The following is a 12,160-nucleotide window of genomic DNA, read 5'->3' as shown; positions in this document are numbered from 1 at the left end:
CATATTGCTGCATTCTTTGATTTGTAGAAAATACTGCCTTTTGTATCCTAGTATATTCTGAAGTGAACAAAATACGTTTAGAATTGCTTATTATACTTCATATGCTTGCCTTGAGTGTGGATTCAGTAGGACTTGTTTAATTCAGTGGAATTTATTTCACGCTGGAGGGAACATTTATAGTTTCACTGTTAAAAGTACAATCACAATTATCATGTGCAACACCTAAAGTTTAATTGCTAAATTACAGATTAACATTCTGTGTAGCAGAAAGCCACAAAAAAGCAAGGCACATTTTAATGTATGTTGCATGAATACAGAATGATTAATTATGTAATATTCAGAATTTAGACTCTACAAAAACAATGGAAACTTCTTGAAAATTATATATAAAATTAAAATCCTTTTTTAAAAAAAGAGGAATATTTTTATAATACATTTTCTTTCCAGGTAGTTAGTTATAAATCATTTGTAAATGTTTGAAGTACATACAATGCTTTTTTTCAGTTACAAAATTAACTTGATTTGCAATATAAATTTTGCATCAAATAGCCTTTTGTTTCTTTAACATAGATTATGACTTAAGCTCTATATCTATTCAGTAGTAATGCCCACTGCTATCACCACAGTAGATGTCTATGCTAAGCCTTTAAAATGTGTTCCGAATATCAAAACTATTGAGAAATGTTCCGTGTTCTGTGTTTCAAAACTACTGAGAAATGTAGACTTTCCCAAAATGTTTTACTTTGACACCATGTAGTTGTTCCAAGTCTACTACTTAGAACTGTATCTGATCAATGACATATCAGAGTTACTGATCCCCATAACTGTGAAGTATATAGTAATGCAAGAATTCAACTACTGCAATACTTTTCCACAGTGCTGCTTCTTTGTGTTTGGAATAGCTTCCTCTTTGCAATTCTTTCAGTTGGGTAGCACTGAACCAGGGCTAGGATCGTGGGTGTTGAAGATGAAGATTTTTCTTTGCAATATACTTCTTGGGATACAATATTACTGAATAATGATTTCCACATATTTATAAAAGGTTACCAAAAATATCTTTCATAGCTTCTATCAGTGGATAATCATTAAACATGTGGGAAAAGCTTTCTGTAAAAATCCCAAATAAACAAAGAACAGAGGCATGTCTGATTTTTGTGTGTGTGCAATTATTCAGCTTCATTCAAAGCTTGTTTTTTGGGGAAAAGGGCACTAGTTTATCCAAGAAAACATTGTTCCCTCCAGTCATTCTAAAAAACTGATCTGTTACTACACTACTGCAGAAATCCAGACTGCCACTAGAGGGCATCAAAGAGATGGCAAACCTTCAATTTTCTATCTCCTAGTGGCTACTGGATTAGTGCAGTCAAATCTAGTATCTCTACAATACAAGTAGTCAATTTATAATCACAATTGAGGCTTAATATTTCTGTTGTTATCTGAGACATATGTTCAGTGAATTTTGACCCATTTTATGGCCTTGTCACAATTGTTAAACGAATCACTGCAGTTGATAACTTAGCAACCGAGTTGTTAAGTGAATCTGGCTTCTGGCTTCCCCATTGACTTTACTTGTCAAAAAGGACACAGCAACAGTCATAAGCAGGAACCAGTTGCCAAACATCTGGATTTTGATTATGGTCAAAGGTTGTAATTGTGAAAAAGTCATAGGTCACTGTCTTCAGTGCCACTGTAACTTTGAACAGTTGCTAAACGAACTGTTGTAAATTGAGGACTCCCTTTCCTACTACAGCACTACATAATCTGATTCCAGAGGCACAAAATGACAGGTGGAATATCTGTTCTTAAGAGCCGTTGAGGATTTATATGAGTTCTTGATGACTTTCTGATCCACGTTTGACCCTGGATTGCGCGATAATTGTGCTCATGGATAGAGAATCCCAGGATCGCGAGCGTAGCCCAGAACAGTTCTGGACAGGGAATGCAAAGCGTTAAGAGATACGCGTCTGCGCTAGTCTGATTTGTCCGCTACAGGCCGCCGTAGCGGAGCCGGCTGGGTATAGTCATGGCTGCTGTCCGGGGAAAGAAGAGGGAAAGCAGCGTCAGTGAGATGAGAGAGGAGGAGGTGGAAGAGGAGGATGAAGAGGAGAACATCCTCTACGACTTGCTGATCAACACCGAATGGCCACCGGAGTTTGAGGTGCAGGTGAGTCTTTTTCGCTGTTGTCGCACAGGCATTACTCGCCTGCTGGGCGGCGAGAGCAACTAGAGCACCCGCCACGTAGGTGGGGAGAGGTCGGGTGGTGAGAAATGATCGCGTGTCATTGACTCTTTTAAAGAGCTGCCCTTTGTGGATGCCGAATCTTGACTCTGTGGCCCTTAGCAAGAACGCCCGCGTTGCAAAAACGTTTGGATCGCCCGATCTGATAAGCCACTTCTGCCCTTAAAGATCATGTCAATCAAAAGTCTTTCGGACTTCAGGATGAAGAACCATTGTAGTATGGCAGACGCGTCAGTCGGTTAGTTATATTCTGTTAGTGTCGTACAAAAAAACCCCACACCGTGAAACACGTAAAAAAACCCTTGCACATTGACAAAATTTCCATTAGTCAATTAATTGCAACAGGCTACAATGTTTGGATCCGCTCTTTACCATACCAATGCATTACAACATTCTAGGTTCTTGGGAAGAACTTAATGACAGTTGTGACTTCATATTCTGGGGAAGAGAGGAAAAATTAAATACTTATTATATTATATACCTCCCAACTACCGGCAGTTCTGGGTGGTTGATTGATTGGTGTTGATTGGAACAACCAGACACACAAAATAATAACCCATCTTTAAACAGATGGCAATGTGAGGGTGACTTTATCTAATTTTGGAAAAGCTTGATAGTTGTTTAGATGGGAGACTACTAGGGCTGTAGAGTAGAAGTTGAAAAAACATCCAGGAAAACAGTATATTTATTTATATATAAATATAAATAAAAACAAAATTTCTATGTGGCCACTAACAAAGTTTTATTTGGAGCAGTAAAGTTAGTATTTATGATTAACTTTATAAGGTTTCTATATACAGTAAATGGAGTAGACAGTTGTTAATCATTGTTACTGGTTATTCGCTAGAGATTGGCCATAGCTTTTTATTTTCAAACATTCTATCTCCATCAAAGGTTGTGATGTTAACTGATGATTTTCTGATTAATGGCATCAGTAGAACCTTTCTGTCCTGGATCACCATAACTTTTTACAAGAAGAATGTGAAGCAAGAGTTTTGAAGCTTAATCAGCCTCTTAATTGATATTTATTAATCATTTATTGCATCTGCTCAATGATTCTTGCTAACTGAAATTTTCAATACTCTCTTTATTTTCTTTTTATTACACTGAAGACTACTTAGTTAATTTATGCCATTAGGATTGTTTTTGTAATATCCATTTAGTGACTGTAATATTATGTTTCTTATAGAAGAATATTCCCAAGAAAGAGATCCTTAACAGATAAAAAGGGGACCTATTGCATGCATGGATTAACATGCAGCATGGACTTGTTTTGTGTCTTCTTACCAGGCTCTGGAGTTGAAGTAGTTCCTTGAACATCTTTGTTTCACAATTCTCTAAAAGACCTTAGAGCAAGGGTCTTCAAACTTGGAAAGTTTAAGACTTGTGGACTTCAACTCCCAGAATTTTGGGCTAACATGACTGGAGGAGGAATTCTGGAAGTCCACAAGTCTTAAAGCTGTCAAGTTTGAAGACCCCTACCTTAGAGATTAGCATTTTAAAGAGTTGCTTATCCCAACAATTATTTTACAACCTGCAACAGCTTAATGGCCTTGCAAATAAAGGACTTACTGAAAACTATCTTTTTGGTCTTACAGCCAAGAGGCAACCAGAAGCATTATGCACCATTTATCATCAAAAGAGTGATTATGGGTAAATATATATAGCTTCATTATTCAAGTAGATTTTATGTGGCTAAAATTAATATAATGTGAACTAATTAATTTAAATAATGGATATGGCTGCCCATTTCATAGCTGAAGCTCTGAACAGCATAAAAAGATTTTAAAACGGTTACAAATTATTCACTAAAGTTATAAACTTATTTGATATTCTTATACTGCATCCAGAGCTTAGTGTAATAGGAATTGCATAGCATTTAGAGATAGACTTTGCCTTAATGACTGCCTTGCTTAATGATCAATGATGTTGAAAAAGTAACTTTATGATCAGCTCTAGCATTTACACTCATTGCAATATCTCTGTTTTCACGTTATCAACATTTGGGCATTTCACAACCAATAGGCGTTTATGCCTGTTGCACCATTCCCTTGGTCACATGATCACAGTTTCTGTGCTTTGCAACCAGCTTCTGACAAGCAGAGTCAATGAAGAATCCTGCAGTAAAATAGAAAGTTTTGATCATGTGAACCTCACTCAGGTGATTTGTTTAATGATTAAATGGGAAGTGACATAAGTCCATTGTGGCCTATTGGCATTAATTTCTTCATTATGAAAGTGTAGCATAGGCCTCTCAGGATCTTTTTTCTATATTTGGATGCATTTCAGTATACCTGATTAGTTTCTTTATTATGTTAAGTAAGTATGCAATACATTGTTAAGGGTAGAAACCATTGTCACAAAATAAATGAATGTATTACCATTAGCAGCCTTTTCCTCCTTCAGGTACCAAGGTACTTTAGGTACCAAGGTATGAATAGTGAGTAAGAATATTAAGGATATGAGAACAATGAAAAAGATATGTTATTGTTTCCACACCTAGCCCCAAATACAGAGTTAAGTTTTGGAGAAATTTGGGGGGGAGGGGAATAAATTGGAGGGCCTGTTGACAAAACAGTTACAGAAAATAGCATCTTTTATTGGTCTTGTTTTCTTTCAAAGAGAATTATGTTCTTCTCTTTTAGGCCCTGCCTTATTTCTGCACCACTTTTGGAGCAGGTAAGCCACTGTTAAACACAACTGATTCAAGTTCTGTCTTAAGCAACTCTGAAACAATGTGTGGCATTTTAAAAATATTATTCTATCTCTTATAATAATATTTGGAATATGTAATGATCTTTAGTTCAGAAATGGTAATTTTTTATTCAATAAGATTTCTCTTCTAAAAGGCACTTTTATTTTTTCAGGATACTGAATGTAAATTGTGTGTATGCGTGCACTGTGCATGTATGTATGTACATACTGTATACACACATGCACACACAGCTCTTGAGAGCAAATACTTCTTGACAGCTTGTTTCTCATCCGTTTTTTTATACTTTGCTTTTGATCTTATTAATAGTATAGTGATTTATATCCTTCTTGCAAGAATATAAAACTTTGCTTTATGCCAATGGCTTAAACAAGGGTAATATTAAATGTCAACAAAACATATAGATAAAAATAGGAAAACTAATAGCAATAATGATAGTTCGGCTCCTTTTAATATTTCAGATACTGTTTAATAGAGCTATGTGAAACAAGTGCAGGAGAACTCTTTGGGAGGAATTTGTAAACATTCCTACATCTTACAGTTCATCTGCTGTTTTCTAACAATTGTCATGTAATTAAAATTCATAAGTATCACCTTCATTGCTCTGACTTAAACGTATTTCTGCTTCCAGTGGTGCAACATTATCTCTCCCTATTGAATTTGTCCGCCTGGTCAGTAAACAGATGAATTGGCATCTAGAACTTGCAAGGTTGGTGGCAAGGTTTCTTTTCCTTTGAAAGTGGGACTTTATGATAATTGACTTTGGACTTCTTGCATTCAGACTAAATGATTTCATATGTAATCTGCATCAAGGTAATTTTAATTTAATTAATTTGCTGTAAAATAACAGTGCAGAAATTGACATCCAGAGTTCAATGTATCACTTTTGAAATGAGACGGAAAATGTGAAGTATTTTTGCCTGAGTCCAGATGTCAGTGTTTAAACTAACCAACTCCAACCCAATAAACTCTGAGATAAACAATTCCTCAAAGTTCCATTTTATTAGAGTTGTCATATTGGCATATCTGGGAAAACTTGAATCTGAGAGTTCTGGGTTTTCTCTTCCCAAAAGAGAAATCAAAGATCCATCCTCTGCACCCATCAGTCCATCACATGGCCCAATCAAATCTTCGTCCCAACTAGTCTCATCCTCCCCAAGTCACTTCCCTTAAGGATAACACGTATTTGACTCTCTGAGAAAGAACATTGTTGTGTCTAGTCTTCTACCCCACTATGAAATCCCTCCTCCCAAATTCCCAGGCACTGAATGTGGCAGCCTCAAAGCTTCCAAGTAAAAAATGGCTTCCAAGGCTGACACCAAATTTGATAAAACCGATAGGGAATTTAAGTTTGTGAATGGTGGCAAAGAGATTGATAAGAATCTTGGTTTTTGTTTTTTATGTAGAGAGTTGTTTTTAAGGCAAAGTTTTAGCCTCCAGTTTCTGCTCCACAAATCCTACTGCTGGCTGCTTATGTTTCTTTGCCGTTTCTGACTTGGGAGAAATGTTTGAAAGGGATATATTTTGACAGTAGAAATAAATTTTGTGTTTTATGACAGCCATAGGATTTCTCATCTTACATGTGCTCTCAGTTTTTATTATATGGAATGCAAAGATAGTATTAGATCCAGATTTAACCAGACTTACGCTTGAGTTAACAATGGCTAACCTGACTCCTACTGATTTCCATTGTTAAACTCCTAATTAACTCCAGAACCAACCCTGATATATTTACTAGGTATTCTCAGGGTAGCTTTATGTTCCTAATATTTCCTGAAATACCATGTTCACCACCATTTAGTGGCATGTCTACAATTTAACCTTTGAATATATTTTTAATAATATCAGAGATAATTTATTTACTCAAAAATAGAGAGAAAGGATTCGGGATGCTGTAAAATATTGAGACTACCTCACATTTGCCTTATACTTAAGGCTCCACTATATAAAATGATTCCTGAGGTGTCTTGGAAGGAGTAGTCGCCTGTGATTTTCATTCAAACTTCTTTTTTTTTTGTAGCAATGGGAAACTGTTAGCAGTTGTTCAAGACCAGGCTATAGAAATAAGGTAAGTGAAGAATAGTACAATTGTACACCTTGATTCAAATGAATTTAGTAAAGCTTATACTCACACAAATTGAAATTAGGCAGTTCAAATGAATATAGCAATAGCACTTAGATAAATATACTGCTTCATAGTGCTTTACAGGGAGCCTCTGTGGCGCAGTGGTTAGAGTGCAGTACTGCAAGCTACTTCTGTAGCCAGCTGCCTACAATTTGGCAGTTCAAATCCCACCAGGCTCAAGGTTGACTCAGCCTTCCATCCTTCCAAGATGGGTAAAATGAGGATCCAAATTGTTGGGGGCAATATGCTGTAAACCACTTAGAGAGGGCTGTAAAGCACTATAAAGTCTAAGGTATAAGTCTAAGTGCTATCTAAATGTATATAAGTCTAAATGCTATTGCTGTTACAGCCCTCTCTAAGCAATTTACAGAATCAGCCTATTGCTCCCAACAATCTGGGTCCTCATTTTACCCACCTTGGAAGGATGAAAGGCTGAGTCAACCTTGAGCTGATCAGGGATTGAACTGCTGGCAGTCAGCAGAATTAGCCTGTAATACTGCATTCTAACCACTGTGCCACCATGGCTCTATATATAGGTTTATTGTATGCTAAAGTTCTCTACAAGAATCTGAATTGAATGGTCAAAGCAAATTGGTGGCTAATAAGAGTCAAAGGAATTCAAGGTAGGCTAGACTTAGATCTCTTGTGAGTGCAAAGGGACTCAAGACTGATAATGCATTTGACCCTTTGGGCTCAGCCTGGTCATCTCCTACACAAATATATTTATAGAATTGCAACCAAGATGTAGAAGAAAATGTGGATCTCTTACCTGTTTTTAGCTCTCTTACCTATTTTCTGTATATTTAAGTGTTAGTATTCATATTGCTTTAGGAATAAGATAAATTCTGAATATGGCCAGAGACTTTAATTTTCTTTCATTTTAAAAAGTCTTTCATCTGAATAATTTTGTGTGTTAGACTAAATTAAAGAGTTTATATTTCTTCTACACAAAATGAGCTATAATTTAAGAACATGATCATATCAACCTTTGGCAACCATCAAAAGAAGCAGTGATTTGCATTGTTCATCTTGTAAGACAATTCATAAATCATGATACAAGCCCTTTTTTGCTACTAAGAGTATATGCAGCCAGGGTATTTATAGATGTCAAATGGGAAAATTTAAATAAAAAATATTTTAAGCAACTGAAATCAGAGCTTTCTTTCCAGCTCACTTGTAATGGCATGTGGGAATGACTTTAGAAGAAAGGGTGAAGAAATGCTTCCTAGGGAATGATTAGTCTTCAACTACATAAGGGGAAGATCAAGAGGCTCAGAAAGTCTTTCCCCTTATTTCTCAGACTGTAAAAATGGCAGAGGAAGAATTATACTTTCATAGTTGCAAGGTCCTGTTTATGTAGCTTTACGATAAAGTAGAGTTAGTTTCTTTGGTTGTGTTTTCTTTTTCTTTTTGAAAATTTTATTTGGATTTTCAGAAAAACAAAATACAAATAAAACATCTTTTTGGAAAATAGCATGGTCCCAGGTTATCACTTCTTCATACAGACACAAAACTCAATTTCATGCTCATTTTTATATTCTATTCCATATCTTATTACCATTTTATATTTTCTACATAGTTTTTCCCCTCTTTTAATTTTCTCAATTTTGTTTTAATTATCTCATCTCAATTCAAATCATTATATTTATACTTTTGTCTGTCCTGTTTCAATTTCACATTATCTTTTCTTATTAAGCAAATTTTTCCCTGTAGTTACCAATTAGAGTATGACACCTTTATATCCTTTAATGTTATCCATTGAAACTCTTATTTAAGCTTCAATGTATACCTTTAAGATTATAGCATTCAATATAATACATAACTTCAAATCGAGTTCTGCTTGGTAGATTCTTAAAATAGAGACTATATTCTTAAAAAGAAAAAATTATATATATATATGTAAATAAAACACACATTCCATTCCAATTCAATTCTATCATTAATATGCATTAAAATCTTAACATCTTTAACATTTCTTTTCAATTAAATATCATCCTTCCTTGGGAACACTTATAAACTTTCCATAGTTAATTCTTTTTTTTCCATATTTCTCACTTATATTTTTATATATCATTACTAATAATTAAAAATGTTCCCTTTTAATTCTCTCAATCATTTTAATTCATTTATTTATTAACAAACATCCCACTACATTACAGTAAATATTTTATCCATCATCATATTTTCTAAAATTATTTCTATTTGTAATATAACAATGCTATCTTATGTACCTTTGCAGAATCCCTTTTGCAATTAAATTTTCACCCATTATCTCTAAACAAGCTTATGGTTACAATCCTTATATCTTTTCTCTGTTTCTCCATTTTTTGTTTCTGTTTTTTTACAACTTCATTTCCTTGCCTTCTTCCCCCTCTTCTTCTCCCTCCCCTTTTTACCCCCTCGTCTCTCTACTTCTAATTCTCTCATCTGTAATCCCCTCTTCTGTTGCTTTCTAATATTATACTTATCTTTCGAACTGTTCTTCTTCTTTTTGGTTGTTTTTTCTAGTCTTAAACCTTTCACTCTCTTTCCCCACTTTTCTTTTTTCCCCCCACTTAAAATTATTTGATAATTAAAGATGGCTTCTTCTTTGTCCCAATCTTCTTGTTCTGCAAGCGTTTCTTGTTGCTTCTCATAGTTCCAGATCTCCATTTCTAAGAATTGAAACACGAAGCCAAAAGAACTTCTCCCTTCTTGTGCATTTTCTTTCCATTTTTTAAGTTCTGTTTTCAGTTTTTCTAAGAGTGATACCATTTTAAAAACTTTTAAACAACCACCCGGTTAATTTTAGTCATCTAGATGCAAAAACCAAAAATCACCAAATAATCCAAATAATCCAAGGCTGTTTCTACTTGCTTCTTTTTTCCACTTTCTCTTCCTGTGGTTCTATTATTTTGTTACCAAGTTTCAATTAAAATGTATCTTTGAGGAATCTTGTTAAAATTTCACTGTAAGTTCCTTTTAATTACAGTTCCATTCCTTAGTTCCAGGCACTCTCCTCCATTTTTCCAGATCCTGCCCTTCTATTCTTTTTTTTTCTCCTTTCCTGCTTTTAAAAATTTTTAAATGTCCAGAAATCTTTATTATCCCTTTGACTTTTATTTTCAGCTTAGATGCCTATTAATTTGACATTAATATTGGATTTTTTTTCAATTTCTTGCTTAAGTCTCTTAGCAATCAGTATAAGGAAGGGAAGGAAAACCTAATCCTTTCCCTTCTCTCTCCTTCGCAGCTTCAAAATCTTCTTTGGGAACAATGTTGTTAAGTTTAAATTCCAGGGTACCTTATTTGTTGCTTTTGCTGTTTGATCCGGTCAATCAGAATTTTCTCTCCTTCTCTTCCTCCTGCACATTCTCTTCCAGTCGAGTTCTTCTTTGTGGTGGCCATTTCTGACCACCACTACAACCGCCTTCGGGAAAGGGAATAAGGGCCAGCTGGGGAGGAGAGATGCGGCTCTCCTCAACCCAGCAGGTAGTCTCCCCCCTCTTCACCTCCTCTATGGGGTGGCTTAGCCCTAAAACCAGCCGGCTCAGGGCGCTCCAGCGGTGAGCACGGATCGAAGCCTCGGAGAGACGAAGTTTCAGTCTGTCGCCGAAGAAGCTCAAACCGGAAGTCTCTTTTGGTTGTTTTTTCTGTCTGGTCTACCTGATAATACTCTGTATTTCGACTTTTCTTTCCCTTCTCTCCTCCTGGCTACATTACTGATTAATGGAACTTTGCACAGTGCTTGCATAGCAGACAAATGTTAAAGAGTTTTGCATAGGAATAACAGCTAAACAGATCTGTCTACCTTTTGCAGCTTCTGAAGCCACCTTTGATTGTACCATTAAATGTGTTGATTTTTTTTTTTCATAATACAAACTTTCTGCTTGTGCTAAGATAGAAAATGTACTAAGGTAGAAAATGCACAAAAGCTAAGTTGTAAATTTTAAATATGCTCATTCATTTTTATAAACATTTTGATGAGTTACAGTATCTTCAAACCACCCAAAGCCCAGTTCTTGCATCTGAGTGATGCAATTTCTTCTTTTTACAGCACATGGTCATCAAAAGAAAGTCTAACATAAACTAACTTCCAAACTTTTTCATGATCACGTGATTGCCATTTGCAACCTTCTCTGCTTATTTCTCAAGGAAGTAAATGGAGAAGTCAGCAAGGAAGGTCACAAATAGAATAGAACAGAACAGAACAGAATTCTTTATTGGCCAAGTGTGATTGGACACACAAGGAATTTGTCTTTGGTGCAAATGCTCTCAGTGTACATAAAAGAAAAGATACATTCGTCAAGAGTCAAGAACCATCAAGTACGACACTTAATAATAGTCATGGGGTACAACAAGCAATCAAATCATACTAGGAAACAGTCAATATAAATCGCAAGGATGCAAGTGACAAAGTTACAGTCACAAGTGGGAGGGGATGGGTGATAAAGAGTGATGAGAAGATTAATAGTAATAGTTATGAAGACTTAGTAAATAGTTGGACAGTGTTGAGGGAGTTATTTGTTTAGCAGAGTGATGGCGTTCAGGAAAAAACTGTCCTTGTGTCTAGTTGTTCTGGTGTGCAGTGCTCTATAGCATAGTTTTGAGGGTAGGAGTTGAAACAGTTTATGTCCGGGATGTGAGGGGTCTGTAAATATTTTCACAGTCCTCTTTTTGACTCGTACAGTATATGGGTTCTCCATGGAAGGCAGGTGGGTAGTAATTGTTCTTTCTGCAGTCCTAATTATCCTCTGAAGTCTGTGTCTGTCCTGTTGGGTTGCAGAACCTAACCAGACAGTTATAGAGGTGCAGATGATAATTCCTCTGTAGAACTGAATCAGCAGCATTTGAGCTTTCTGAGTTGGCGCAGAAAGAACAGTCTTTGTTGTGCTTTTATGATGATGTTTTTGATGTTAGGTGTCCATTTTAGGTCTTGTGATATGATAGAACCTAGAAATTTGAAGGTCTCTATTGTTGATACTGTGTTGTCTAGTATTGTAAGAGGTGGTAGTATGGGAGGGTTTCTCCTAAAGTCTACCACCATTTCTACGGTTTTGAGTGTGTTCAGTTCCAGATTGTTCTGGTTACAAATGATTGGAAT

General features: G+C 35.7%; 1 protein-coding gene across 1 annotated transcript in view; it reads left to right on the top strand.

The window, feature by feature from the left end:
* Window positions 1-1,975: 1,975 nt before the first annotated feature.
* The window catches only part of NBAS (NBAS subunit of NRZ tethering complex), a 155,618-nt gene continuing 145,433 nt past the window's right edge, over window positions 1,976-12,160 (top strand). Inside the window, exons 1-5 of the mRNA XM_026695307.2 lie at window positions 1,976-2,164; window positions 3,838-3,892; window positions 4,885-4,918; window positions 5,584-5,661; window positions 6,973-7,020. Of these exons, the coding sequence (XP_026551092.1) occupies window positions 2,024-2,164; window positions 3,838-3,892; window positions 4,885-4,918; window positions 5,584-5,661; window positions 6,973-7,020 (356 nt within the window). The 5' untranslated portion in view covers window positions 1,976-2,023. The remainder of the gene's footprint in view (window positions 2,165-3,837; window positions 3,893-4,884; window positions 4,919-5,583; window positions 5,662-6,972; window positions 7,021-12,160) is intronic.

The sequence above is a fragment of the Pseudonaja textilis genome, chromosome 1 (assembly GCF_049901715.1).
Source record: "Pseudonaja textilis isolate UNSWEBS1 chromosome 1, rPseTex1.2, whole genome shotgun sequence".
Classification (NCBI taxonomy): Eukaryota; Metazoa; Chordata; class Lepidosauria; order Squamata; family Elapidae; genus Pseudonaja; species Pseudonaja textilis.
The sequence above is the reverse complement of the archived record's forward strand: the minus strand, read 5'-3'. Positions and strand labels throughout refer to the sequence as shown.